The sequence below is a fragment of the Protomyctophum parallelum genome (genome assembly GCF_964188405.1).
Source record: "Protomyctophum parallelum genome assembly, chromosome: 20".
Lineage (NCBI taxonomy): Eukaryota > Metazoa > Chordata > Actinopteri > Myctophiformes > Myctophidae > Protomyctophum > Protomyctophum parallelum.
In genome coordinates, this window is record NC_139718.1 from 40,946,772 (window position 1) to 40,961,341 (window position 14,570).

The following is a 14,570-nucleotide window of genomic DNA, read 5'->3' on the forward strand; positions in this document are numbered from 1 at the left end:
CAATTCCCATAATTCTTTGGTGCACTGCTCCTCCTTGCGGATAGGGGGAGAGCTGTCTTACTGAGACAACATGTAGTCCAGGAAGGAAGTGAGCCCAGTGTCCATGACATCAGAGACAACAGGCCCACTGCTACAATCTAAAATATCTAAAACCACATATTACACACATAAAGCCCCCCAGGAAAGTGTTCTAAAGCTTCTAAACGTCATTAACATATATTTTTTTGCAAAAAGGGTAAAGTGTCCCTTTAAGGGTCAAGGTTCCTCAGGCTCAGACAGAGTTGGGCAAGACAGATTTTTCTGTCAATGGCCCAACTCCAAAACTCCTTAAAACTGAGCTCCCTGCCATCCTTCGGTCAATTCAAAAGGAATGCTCTAGAACGTTTTTGCTTCTGCTTCAAATGGTTCATTTTACTGACTGGTTGGTTCTGCATAAAGTTCCTTTGTAATTTATTTAAATTGTTTGATGTATTGTTTTTGACTGTATTTTGTGTCTTGTAACCTCGGCTACATTGAAAACGAGGGCTTGCCCTCAACTGTACTTCCTAGTATAAATAAAGGTGATGATGACCCCTCAGGGTCTCTGTCTTCCAGACATGTATTAACTTCTGACCCCTCAGGGTAAACTTTGTGAGAGCACAATAGGCATCAGATATGAATGCATGTTCTGTTCATGTATACATACAGCTGTATGTACTGTATGTGTGCAGTATACGTCCAGCGTCACTGGTCTAGCACCTCGTCGTGGAAACCTTGTGTGTCCCAGAACTGTTGCTTGTTGCGATTCAAATTCTAAAATGGGCAACAAGTAGCAGATCTACAAGCACGAAACGCGGCGCATTTTGATAGCTTTTGTGTGGCGCTGTAGTTTGAGTATATGATCAAGTAGTAGGACGTACAATGGCAGGGTTTCTCTCTGGTGACGTAGACAGAGAGTCATAGGTACAATGGCAGGGTTTCTCTCTGGTGACGTAGACAGACAGTCATAGGTACAATGGCAGGGTTTCTCCCTGGTGACGTAGACGGACAGTCATAGGTACAATGGCAGGGTTTCTCCCTGGTGACGTAGACAGACAGTCATAGGTACAATGGCAGGGTTTCTCTCTGGTGACGTAGACGGACAGTCATAGGTACAATGGCAGGGTTTCTCCCTGGTGACGTAGACAGACAGTCATAGGTACAATGGCAGGGTTTCTCCCTGGTGTAGTAGACAGACAGTCATAGGTACAATGGCAGGGTTTCTCCCTGGTGTAGCTAGACAGACAGTCATAGGTACAATGGCAGGGTTTCTCCCTGGTGTAGTAGACAGACAGTCATAGGTACAATGGCAGGGTTTCTCCCTGGTGACGTAGACGGACAGTCATAGGTACAATGGCAGGGTTTCTCCCTGGTGTAGTAGACAGACAGTCATAGGTACAATGGCAGGGTTTCTCTCTGGTGACGTAGACGGACAGTCATAGGTACAATGGCAGGGTTTCTCCCTGGTGACGTAGACAGACAGTCATAGGTACAATGGCAGGGTTTCTCCCTGGTGTAGTAGACAGACAGTCATAGGTACAATGGCAGGGTTTCTCCCTGGTGTAGCTAGACAGACAGTCATAGGTACAATGGCAGGGTTTCTCCCTGGTGTAGTAGACAGACAGTCATAGGTACAATGGCAGGGTTTCTCCCTGGTGACGTAGACGGACAGTCATAGGTACAATGGCAGGGTTTCTCCCTGGTGACGTAGACAGACAGTCATAGGTACAATGGCAGGGTTTCTCTCTGGTGACGTAGACGGACAGTCATAGGTACAATGGCAGGGTTTCTCCCTGGTGTAGTAGACAGACAGTCATAGGTACAATGGCAGGGTTTCTCTCTGGTGACGTAGACGGACAGTCATAGGTACAATGGCAGGGTTTCTCCCTGGTGACGTAGACAGACAGTCATAGGTACAATGGCAGGGTTTCTCCCTGGTGTAGTAGACAGACAGTCATAGGTACAATGGCAGGGTTTCTCCCTGGTGTAGCTAGACAGACAGTCATAGGTACAATGGCAGGGTTTCTCCCTGGTGTAGTAGACAGACAGTCATAGGTGCAATGGCAGGGTTTCTCCCTGGTGACGTAGACGGACAGTCATAGGTACAATGGCAGGGTTTCTCCCTGGTGACGTAGACAGACAGTCATAGGTACAATGGCAGGGTTTCTCTCTGGTGACGTAGACGGACAGTCATAGGTACAATGGCAGGGTTTCTCCCTGGTGTAGTAGACAGACAGTCATAGGTACAATGGCAGGGTTTCTCTCTGGTGACGTAGACGGACAGTCATAGGTACAATGGCAGGGTTTCTCCCTGGTGACGTAGACAGACAGTCATAGGTACAATGGCAGGGTTTCTCCCTGGTGTAGTAGACAGACAGTCATAGGTACAATGGCAGGGTTTCTCCCTGGTGTAGCTAGACAGACAGTCATAGGTACAATGGCAGGGTTTCTCCCTGGTGTAGTAGACAGACAGTCATAGGTACAATGTCAGGGTTTCTCCCTGGTGACGTAGACGGACAGTCATAGGTACAATGGCAGGGTTTCTCCCTGGTGACGTAGACAGACAGTCATAGGTACAATGGCAGGGTTTCTCCCTGGTGTAGTAGACAGTCATAGGCACAATGGCAGGGTTTCTCCCTGGTGATGTAGACAGACAGTCATAGGTACAATGGCAGGGTTTCTCCCTGGTGTAGTAGACAGACAGTCATAGGTACAATGGCAGGGTTTCTCCCTGGTGTGTTTATCTATACCCATCATCACCGGGCTGTGTACTGTACGGCCTCTGGCCCCAACACTTCAACATGTTACACATAATGAGCTGCAGCTTCGTTATTAGCGCCAGCGCCGTCTAATTAAAGCCTTCACAAGGGGTGTGTGTGTGTGTGTGTGTGTGTGTGTGTGTGTGTGTGTGTGCGCGTGCGTGTGTGTTTGTGTGTAGGGGGTGCGGATTAGTATAACCTCAGGAGACAAAGACTCAGAACCAAAGTCAAGACACACAGAACCGTGAATTAAAGCATGAACGAGTTGTATTAATTGTTGCAACAATGAAGACAGACACGAGGTAAAAACCGACCCCACGGACAATCTCTGCCTCGTCTTAGACCTTAGCCTTAGCCTTTTGAGTGTTTTTTTCTTCCTGTAAATGAACGCCCGACTTGTTCATACCGCAGCATCACATAAACAGATCAAAGGTAGCACATACGTACACAAGCTAGGTGGTGAGCTTGTTGATCTGCTATGTTCTGTGAAGCCTGTGAAGGTTTAAGACAAGTGGTTAACAAATAATTGCGAAAAGCACCCAATGGTAAATGGTGGATTTATATAGCCCCTTTATCCAAGGCGCTTTACATAGATGTGCATTACATTCACCCACTCACACACACACACACACACACACACACACACACACACACACACACACACACACACACACACACACACACACATTCATACACCGATGGCGGCGGAAACCATGCAAGGCACCAACCAGCACATCAGGAGCAATTTGGGGTTCAGTGTCTTGCTCAAGGACACTTCGACAGTAACTCTGGGGGAGCCCGGGGGTTCGAACTGGCAACCTTGCGGTTACCATCCGGCCACTCTACCCCTGAGCCACCGCCCTCCCCCATGGGCTGTGTGTCGGTTGTTAAACCAGCTGTGCGTCGGGTGTTTTTTTTTGTTGACCCGTCGAGATAAAAAATGTTGACCGCAAACCACAAAGTGCATCATTGTCTGACCCATATCTTATTCCATGGAGGTCAGTCGCAATTACATTCGAGAGCTTTCACTCATTCCTGATGACCAGTTGTGCTCTCAGAACTTTACCCTGAGGGGTCGAACACATCTCTGGAAACAAATGTACTGTAATGTTTATTCTTATTTGGACCCCATAGGAAGACTATAGCTGGTTGCTACGGCACCAGCTACCTTAATACAAATCAAATCAGTCACCGAGGCGTTTACATGTGTGTGTAACATGTGTGTAACATGTGTGTAACATGTGACGCGTGTCTGTCTTGTCTTCCAGACACCAAGTCGGTGTGCGTGTTCGGCGGGGCGGAGCACGGCGAGGGAGAGCTCTTCCAATTGGACGCCTGCCGCTTCTGCCGCTGCCAGGGGGGCGTGGCCAACTGTTACCACGCCCAGTGTGCCACCCTGCGCTGCCCGCGGCCGTACACGCCTCCGGGGGAATGCTGCCCCGTGTGCGAGGGTGAGCCATGTGTGCCAGTCGTGAGCCAGTGTTGTTTTCGTCGACTAAAACTAAGGCGAATAATGTTCGTCGACTACCTTTTTCCACTGACTAAAACTAAATAAAAACGAATCTATGATGACTAAAACTAAGACTAAATATACTGGCAGTTTCGTCAACAAATAAAAACTAGACTAAAATGTTTATGCTGGGTTGCATGCTGAAAAAAGCAGATCTACAATCTCGCAACGCGTCGCACTGTAAGAGTAAGATATGTCATTACAATGACATCAAGGCCTGTCAAAACACATTTTGGTCGACTAAATCAACTGTAGATTTAGTCGACTAAAGTCGTATGACATTTAGTCGACTAAAACTAGACTAAACACTAGGACATTCCAGGTGACTAAAATGTGACTAAAACTAAGTGAAAACTATTCACTAAACGACTAAACGACTAAAATTAAAATAGAAATTTGCTGCCAAAAACAACACTGGTCGTGACTTTACTTTACTTTATTCGTTTATTTGGTCGGGACAGTGTATATTGATGAACGTTACATTAAAAATGCAGTGTAAATAATAAATATACCAGATTTAGCGAGACTTGCTAATTTCCATCTGCAGTCCCCAGACATCAAACATCAAACAATACAAACAGTACTGACGTACAGGACATAGCATACAACAAGTAAGACGCGCAAACGCGTGAAGCGAACGCAGCTCGTGTGTGTGTGGTTGTGTGTGTGTGTGTGTGTGTGTGTGTGTGTGTGTGTGCTACAGCTGCGCCCTGTGTGTGTGTGTGTTTGTGTGCTACAGCTGCGCCCTCTGGTGGCGGGCGGGTGGTGTAACAGCGTGACACCCATGCGTGACACACACACACACACACAGACATTCAGCCCTTGCTGTCATAGTAAGTGGCTCACTGCGTTCGCAAATACCTAGTGCATTCCAAACGTAATAAGACTAGTAAGAATAAGAAATAAGAAAAGATTAAACTATTAGATAAAACTATTATTAGGGTATGGGTTTACTCTAATAATCTCTCTAACACAGCATACAAAATAAATACACCTAAAATAATCATGAATGGTTGCAGCTTTTTTGTTTTCAAGCAACCATTTTTTCAGATTGTATATTAAAAGGATCTGTGGTCCAAAACGAATAGGCCCAGTTGCAGCCATTTTGAAAACTGACGGCCATCTTGAAAAATGTAAAAATCATCCGTGGCCTGAGGCTGATTATCAATCGGGGTGGTATATAAAGGTGCTAAATGTCATGCTTGTATCACCAACTGTGGATTAACCATGAGCAGATTTACCCATTTACATTTAGATTTACATTTATTCAATTTACCGGCAGCCATATTGGAAAACATGACGCCATATTGGAACCTAATGTTTGTTTTTTTCATCTTACTTGGTAGAAATACCACCAGAACATTATTCTCTTATAATTATCATAATGAGGGGGAAATCAAACATTTACAGCCCCAGCACATAATAGTCCAAAACGTATAGGTCCAATTGCAAACTGTCCCGAGGTTGATTATCGAATAGGGTCATGAATGATGAAGATCACCAAATGAACTATCAATATCACGAGTGCAGTCTCATACATGCTGGAGCTATTAAACTCCTCCTGACAGGGAAAAGGACAGTGCTGCTGTCGGGTTGAGAACTTGTCCAAAACGGTTTCAATATTCTTAAAATAGCCGATCTGGAAGCTCACAGCACACATCGTTGTGAGCTTGTATATGCTATTTTCTCTACTTTGGTATGAGGAAGTATAGCTGCGTTCATTTACGAAATGAAACACATATAACACGTCGAGTTGAAATGCACAGATGCAAGGTTTCTGCCCCTGCACAGCTATCTCGTCCTCACTCGAGAGAGTAATAACATACATTTTTAGACACATCCACCGGCAGGAAAGAAACAAGTTACAAAATGGAGACTCGGGGGGTCAGAAAATGATGATTATGGGCCTCTTCCCGAGCCCATCATGGGTCTTTGCAGAGGCACGGAGGTTTCCGTTTGGGAAATTGCAGTATTTAGTCACACTAGGTGAGGTGATGACACACATGAGGCTGTGAACCAGCACCATGCTGGACTGAAGGCTTATCATTCTGGGCGGGAGCAGGAAGTTAAGGCGCTTTTACTCAACCACGAAAAGAATGGAGTAGGCCTAGGTGAAAAAAAAAAGACAATTCTGCAGCGTCATTGCTAGAACTCTGCACGCAAGAAAGAATTAACATTGTAAAAACAATATACATTATAAGTACCATCTAAATAACATCCTGTACATTGAAACTTTAGCATGGCAGGTAAACAATGAACGTAGTGTCTGTCTAAAAAAACATGCTATCCAAATTACATTTTAATTATTTCTCTGCTAAATGCGAACGAAAGTTCGTACCCCCCAGCTATGGGAGCGTTATGCTTTACACCCTGAATGAAGCAGCTATAGGCCGAGAATCGGCTTTTAGCATTGGTCCGGTTGCTATAGGCAACGCCTCCGTCACCCCCAGCTATATGAGATCTTCCACACGGCATAGACTTCTGTTCAAAGTAGGATTAATTGATTGATTGAAAAAGGATAAAGTCACAAGAAAGCACGTTAGGCTTGTTTCCCATTGTGGTCCTCTTGGGGAAGCGTTGGGGAAGCGTTGCGATATTGTAGATATGCTATTTTCAGCATGCAACCCAGCATAAAACTGGATCTCTTGTCCACTAGTTCCTTCCTAACATTTTAGTCTAGTTTTTATTTGTTGACGAAATTGTCAGTATATTTAGTCTTAGTTTTAGTCATCATAGATTCGTTTTCATTTAGTTTTAGTGGAAAAGTTTTAGTGGAAAAAGGTATAGTCGACGAACATTTTTCGTCTTAGTTTTGGTCGACGAAAACAACACCGCTGCCGAGTACATGGATGATGTTTATCCCATTCTGACCTGAGATCAGATTCATACGAGGTTTCCACCGGACACACACTGGTCTGATTAACCCATTCTGACCTGAGATCAGATTCTAAAAATGTCAGTCGTTCTTCGATTTTTCAAAAATAGCAGACCTACAAGCTCATATCGCGCCACTCGGTGGCGCGATATGAGCTTGTAGATCTGCTATTTTTAAATAGCTAAAGCACAACATGATGCTGACACCAAAATGGGTGCCCGGTCAGAATGGGTTATAGGATCAAGTCCGTTGTCTTGACAGCCCCCCCCCCTCCTCTCCTCCCACCCCCACACAGACCCGCTGTACCCGGCGCTGAGCGCGGCGGCGGCCGGCTGCTACGTCAGCGGGCACATCGTGGCGCACGGCGAGCACTGGCGCGAGGACGACTGCACCTTCTGCCAGTGTGTGTCCGGGGAGCGGCGCTGCGTGGCGGCCGCCTGCGCCCACAACTGCCTGAACCCCGTCAAGGTGCCCGGAGAGTGCTGCCCCGTGTGTGAGGGTAAGGCAACGCGCACACACGCACACACATGCACACAACACACACACACACACACACCATTATAATGTTCTCATTTTGATCATAACACCCACTTTCTGAATGTAAAGTTCTCCAGGTTTTCTCCAGAATAATGTATTATGACTCTCATTATGACGCAATGTGAGCCTGTATGTCAAAGGCTGTTCTCTGCGGTGCAATACCGTAGCGGGGTGTATAAGTATATTATGTCTAGCTTGGAGCGTCTCACCAGCCAAACACAGGCCTCCAATCTGCCTTTGCAATGCTTATTGCCCCAGGCACATCAATGCTTATTGCCCCAGGCAGATCAATGCTTATTGCCCCAGGCAGATCAATGCTTATTGCCCCAGGCAGATCAATGCTTATTGCCCCAGGCACATCAATGCTTATTGCCCCAGGCACATCAATGCTTATTGCCCCAGGCAGATCAATGCTTATTGCCCCAGGCAGATCAATGCTTATTGCCCCAGGCACATCAATGCTTATTGCCCCAGGCAGATCAATGCTTATTGCCCCAGGCACATCAATGCTTATTGCCCCAGGCAGATCAATGCTTATTGCCCCAGGCACATCAATGCTTATTGCCCCAGGCAGATCAATGCTTATTGCCCCAGGCACATCAATGCTTATTGCCCCAGGCAGATCAATGCTTATTGCCCCAGGCACATCAATGCTTATTGCCCCAGGCACATCAATGCTTATTGCCCCAGGCAGATCAATGCTTATTGCCCCAGGCAGATCAATACATATTGCCCCAGGCAGATTAATACATATTGCCCCAGGCACATCAATGCTTATTGCCCCAGGCAGATCATAAATTTGTGTGTGTGTGTGTGTGTGTGTGTGTGTGTGTGTGTGTGTGTGTGTGTGTGTGTGTGTGTGTGTGTGTGTGTGTGTGTGTGTGTGTGTGTGTGTGTGTGTGTGTGTGTGTGTGTGTGTGTGTGTGTGTGTGTGTGTGTGTGTGTGTGCACTCGCACGTCACCCACACAAACATACAGATATGCGTTCCACAGACACAAAGAAACATGTTAATGTACCAGGAGACTACTGGCCTATTTATGACTGTGATATGGCGCACACACACACACGCACGCACGCACAGTACATAGGCAAGTCTGCAAAGCGCATAGACACACAAACAAGCGCATGCACGCACGCAAACAGAGGGGAGGAAGTGCAGAGCCATGCAAGTTTTCCGCTCCACAGCCTTTACATTTGTTCAGGGGGGAGGCAGGGTGGTGTTCTCTGTACTCTGTTCAGGGGGGAGGCAGGATGGTGTTCTCTGTACTCTGTTCAGTGGGAGGCAGGGTGGTGTTCTCTGTACTCTGTTCAGGGGGGAGGCAGGGTGGTGTTCTCTGTACTCTGTTCAGGGGGGAGGCAGGGTGGTGTTCTCTGTACTCTGTTCAGGGGGGAGGCAGGATGGTGTTCTCTGTACTCTGTTCAGTGGGAGGCAGGGTGGTGTTCTCTGTACTCTGTTCAGGGGGGGGCAGGGTGGTGTTCTCTGTACTCTGTTCAGGGGGGAGGCAGGGTGGTGTTCTCTGTACTCTGTTCAGGGGGGAGGCAGGATGGTGTTCTCTGTACTCTGTTCAGTGGGAGGCAGGGTGGTGTTCTCTGTACTCTGTTCAGGGGGAGGCAGGGTGGTGTTCTCTGTACTCTGTTCAGGGGGGAGGCAGGGTGGTGTTCTCTGTACTCTGTTTAGGGGGGAGGCAGGGTGGTGTTCTCTGTACTCTGTTCAGGGGGGAGGCAGGGTGGTGTTCTCTGTACTCTGTTCAGGGGGAGGCAGGGTGGTGTTCTCTGTACTCTGTTCAGGGGGAGGCAGGGTGGTGTTCTCTGTACTCTGTTCAGGGGGGAGGCAGGGTGGTGTTCTCTGTACTCTGTTCAGGGGGGAGGCAGGGTGGTGTTCTCTGTACTCTGTTCAGGGGGAGGCAGGGTGGTGTTCTCTGTACTCTGTTCAGGGGGGAGGCAGGGTGGTGTTCTCTGTACTCTGTTCAGGGGGGAGGCAGGGTGGTGTTCTCTGTACTCTGTTCAGGGGGAGGCAGGGTGGTGTTCTCTGTACTCTGTTCAGTGGGAGGCAGGGTGGTGTTCGCTGTACTCTGTTCAGGGGGAGGCAGGGTGGTGTTCTCTGTACTCTGTTCAGTGGGGAGGCAGGGTGGTGTTCTCTGTACTCTGTTCAGGGGGGAGGCAGGGTGGTGTTCTCTGTACTCTGTTCAGGGGGGAGGCAGGGTGGTGTTCTCTGTACTCTGTTCAGGGGGGAGGCAGGGTGGTGTTCTCTGTACTCTGTTCAGGGGGGAGGCAGGGTGGTGTTCTCTGTACTCTGTTTAGGGGGGAGGCAGGGTGGTGTTCTCTGTACTCTGTTCAGGGGGGAGGCAGGGTGGTGTTCTCTGTACTCTGTTCAGGGGGGAGGCAGGGTGGTGTTCTCTGTACTCTGTTCAGGGGGAGGCAGGGTGGTGTTCTCTGTACTCTGTTCAGGGGGAGGCAGGGTGGTGTTCTCTGTACTCTGTTCAGGGGGGAGGCAGGGTGGTGTTCTCTGTACTCTGTTCAGGGGGGAGGCAGGGTGGTGTTCTCTGTACTCTGTTCAGGGGGAGGCAGGGTGGTGTTCTCTGTACTCTGTTCAGGGGGGAGGCAGGGTGGTGTTCTCTGTACTCTGTTTAGGGGGAGGCAGGGTGGTGTTCTCTGTACTCTGTTCAGTGGGAGGCAGGGTGGTGTTCTCTGTACTCTGTTCAGGGGGGAGGCAGGGTGGTGTTCTCTGTACTCTGTTCAGGGGGGAGGCAGGGTGGTGTTCTCTGTACTCTGTTCAGGGGGAGGCAGGGTGGTGTTCTCTGTACTCTGTTTAGGGGGAGGCAGGGTGGTGTTCTCTGTACTCTGTTCAGTGGGGAAGGCAGGGTGGTGTTCTCTGTACTCTGTTCAGGGGGGAGGCAGGGTGGTGTTCTCTGTACTCTGTTCAGGGGGAGGCAGGGTGGTGTTCTCTGTACTCTGTTCAGGGGGAGGCAGGGTGGTGTTCTCTGTACTCTGTTCAGTGGGGAAGGCAGGGTGGTGTTCGCTGTACTCTGTTCAGGGGGGAGGCAGGGTGGTGTTCTCTGTACTCTGTTCAGGGGGAGGCAGGGTGGTGTTCTCTGTACTCTGTTCAGGGGGGAGGCAGGGTGGTGTTCTCTGTACTCTGTTCAGGGGGGAGGCAGGGTGGTGTTCTCTGTACTCTGTTCAGGGGGGAGGCAGGGTGGTGTTCTCTGTACTCTGTTCAGGGGGAGGCAGGGTGGTGTTCTCTGTACTCTGTTCAGGGGGGAGGCAGGGTGGTGTTCTCTGTACTCTGAAACACAGTGAGGTTGATGTAAACACTTCACTTTTATTCAAATACAGACGCATAGCCAGAGGCTGTGTTGTTCAATGACATGGAGTGCATTTTGGTTTTCACCTCGTTCTTTTTATTCCCATTTTGAAGACTTTATTTTTTACTTGTAGCGGTGCCATGGTGCTGTTAACATGAATTATGCTAATGGCGTGCATACAGTACATGTCTTTGGAATCAAAACCATGGCGTGCCTTGGACGTGTATAGACGTCTTTATAGGTCCTTTTTATTGATATCAAACCATATATATACCGGTATATATATTTTTTTGTTCTTTCCTTCTTCATTGATCCTAGACCAGGTTTGCGCACTGCTGTTCACTTCCTTGTTTACGGGGCCGACAGAAGTTGCTCATAACTCTAAATCTACGGCGCTCTCCATGGTTTTGATCATAGCGTCATTTCTGACTTCAGCACGCGCCCCGTTTGGAATATTAAAGCTTCTAGAGAGACACATAAGACGAGGTAGCGTGGGGTATACTGAGGGCTTTTCAGAGTAAAGTCAATGCAGCGGCACAATCACTTTAACAACTTCAGCCGTTTGCCATGTCGGCCATTCAAAAAGTGCAGATGTACAGAAAGAAGCTCACGGCGCGTCACTTTGTGCCTGGCACGAAACATGTTCCGATGGGGCTCTGCGGACGCCGGAACACGAAAAGGTTTGAGAACTACCGATCTATATAGTCTTTGTTATGGTGAGACATGAACTGAACCTCGACCTGGCGTGGTTGTAATTAATCAGCTAATAACAGTAATTGTATGTAGTGTGGTGGCAGAACCCCCAGTGGAGCCTCTGTGCCCGGGTCTTTTTTTCCCCCTTTAATCACCGGCTGTACAATCATGTTTAACACTGTCGTCTCATTACAAAAAAGAACATTTCTGAGGACGTGCACTTTGAAGCTTTTAATGAACACATATACAGTACCAGAACATTGCTTTTTCAGACTGCAACGGGCCAGTTCAAACTTCATAGTGAAAATACAAACTCTCACTGCACTGCAGCTCCAGCTGCATTCATAGTGGGAAATATCACATCTGCAGGCTCACAATGTGTCGCAATGTGATGCATTGTGACTATACGCATTTTCCTTTGAACGCATTCATCAAGTGCACACACACGCGCACACACACACACACACACACACACACACACACACACACACACACACACACAGACACGCCAGGAAGTGGAAATTCCTGGCGCACTTCAAAAGAGACTACCTCTCTCTCTCTCTCTCTCTCTCTCTCTCTCTCTCTCTCTCTCTCTCTCTCTCTCTCTCTCTACCTCCAAAGTGAAAAGTTAACTAAATGCAGCTCCTAATAGGAATGATTAATTGCAGGCTATATAGCAGAATGTTTAATTGTGTTTAATTATAAGCACGAGGCAGTCACTAAAGGGGGGGAGGGGGGGGGCTGCTGTACCTGGCAACCAACGCTGCACTTTCTGGAGGTTCCATCCCCAGTGTGTCCTTGAGCAAGGCAGTGAACTATAGCGTATAGCCTCTGTATCGACATTACTAATATGTTTAACCCGTTTAAGCCCCGTTCAGACCAAAAAAAGCTAGAAAAAAAAGCAAAGCTAAACTCATTTCGAAGCAGCTTTTTTGTTGTTGAAAGTGGGCGTGTACAAGGTACCTGTCACTCAAACCACGCTGTGCTCTGATTGGCTACACGCAGCTTTTAAAAGCTCCAGCGTTTCAAAGCTGCTTTAAAGTTAAGTTTTGGCGAGAAAAAAAGAAAGCAAAAAAAAAAAAAAAGCTGTTCATTCCAAGCTTCAAAACGCAAAAGCTGCTCTGCATATAGATAACATGGGACCACGAAGCTAAAGCAAGAATCTAGCTTCTTTGGTCTGAACGGGGCTTAAGACCTGAGAACTGAATCTACACTGAATCTAAACCCCTATGTTTCTGTGTCAGTGGTGCTCAACCTAGAGCTAAAGTATAACATGATGCCTTTAACACAAAAAGGGTTTCCCGTCCTGAATTGCTTAAATGAGCACAATAGCACGTAACTGACTGAACATATAACTCTGTTTTGTTTGTGAAGTCTATAGAGAACAAACAGATGCTTGGCCAATACAATACATATCAGCATTGCTGTCGGGCACCAGAAACCTCTATTTTAACATGTTTTATTTATTTATTTATTTATTGTTTTTGTAAATCAACACATTACATACTACAGCGTCACACAGAAGCATCTAACCCATTCTATACGGGAACCCATTTTGGTGTTAGCATTACGTTATGCTTTAGCTATTTAAAAATAGCAGATCTACAAGCTCATATCGCGCCACCGAGTGGCGCGATACGAGCTTGTAGGTCTGCAATTTTTGAAAGAAATCGAAGAACGACTGACATTTTTTTTTAAGAATCTGATCTCAGGTCAGAATGGGTTCATCAGACCAGTGTGTGTCCAGTGGAAACCTCGTATGAATCTGATCTCAGGTCAGAATGGGCTAAAGTATAGCAGATGTACAATGCTCAAAATGCGGTGCAAAGCGACGCGTTTCCAGCTCGCACATATCTTTTACATATAATATTTTCCAAATTCCAATCCTGAAACGTAAACCGCTTTGGACCTGTATGAGGTTTCCACCCGACAAGAGATGTTGTCTGTATTCATTGCCTGTGAACGTACTTCCCGCTCCGTATACTGTCTGCTGAACAATAATATTTATATGGATTTACATATCACGTTGACATTGATGGGTTTTTCTTTTACATTACATTTTTTTTTAGCAGCAGCAATATTTCCCCTCCAGCATAGAATTCTGTGAATGTTGAAAATGCCATCTTGATAAACCCGTCAGCAAAAGTTTGATTTACCGTCAATGTAAATGTCAGAGGATGATAACTCCCCAAGCTAAGACTTCCCTTCTGCCCTTCGTCCGACCTGGCAACCTGACAATGTTGGCCATGCCATTAGAGAATTAGCCTGGCCCAGCAGCTAGCGTGCTTTCTGGTCTAGAGGGGTGGGTGGGCAGCCTGGCCCAGCGAGCGTGCTTTCTGGTCTAGAGGGGTGGGTGGGCAGCCTGGCCCAGCCAGTGTGCTTTCTGGTCTAGAGGGGTGGGTGGGCAGCCTGGCCCAGCGAGCGTGCTTTCTGGTCTAGAGGGGTGGGTGGGCAGCCTGGCCCAGCCAGTGTGCTTTCTGGTCTAGAGGGGTGGGTGGGCAGCCTGGCCCAGCCAGTGTGCTTTCTGGTCTAGAGGGGTGGGTGGGCAGCCTGGCCCAGCCAGCGTGCTTTCTGGTTTAGAGGGGTGGGTGGGCAGCCTGGCCCAGCCAGCGTGCTTTCTGGTTTAGAGGGGTGGGTGGGCAGCCTGGCCCAGCCAGCGTGCTTTCTGGTTTAGAGGGGTGGGTGGGTAGCCTGGCCCAGCCAGCATGCTTTCTGGTCTAGTGTGCACACAAGGAGCAAGCGCTACCCGCCCCTCCCCTCCCGGGTAGAAAACAGCGGACAGGAAAGTGACGTCACCATTATTTCGGGTGACGCAGGGAAACGTATCTCGTTCCCCGCCAGGCTTTCATTTTGTGAGCCGACGCGAGCGGAAATA

At 47.9% G+C, this 14,570-nt stretch overlaps 1 protein-coding gene across 8 annotated transcripts in view; it reads left to right on the forward strand.

Annotated features, from left to right (window-relative positions):
• crim1 (cysteine rich transmembrane BMP regulator 1 (chordin-like)) overlaps nucleotides 1–14,570 on the forward strand; it is a 218,646-nt gene that overhangs the window by 151,488 nt on the left and 52,588 nt on the right. For all 8 annotated transcript variants that reach the window (XR_014570811.1, XR_014570812.1, XR_014570813.1 and 5 more), the window contains exons 6-7: nucleotides 4,046–4,228; nucleotides 7,458–7,661. Coding sequence is in view for 2 of the 8 variants with exons in the window: in XM_083791307.1 (XP_083647433.1) it covers nucleotides 4,046–4,228; nucleotides 7,458–7,661 (387 nt within the window). In the remaining 6 variants the exon portion in view is untranslated. The remainder of the gene's footprint in view (nucleotides 1–4,045; nucleotides 4,229–7,457; nucleotides 7,662–14,570) is intronic.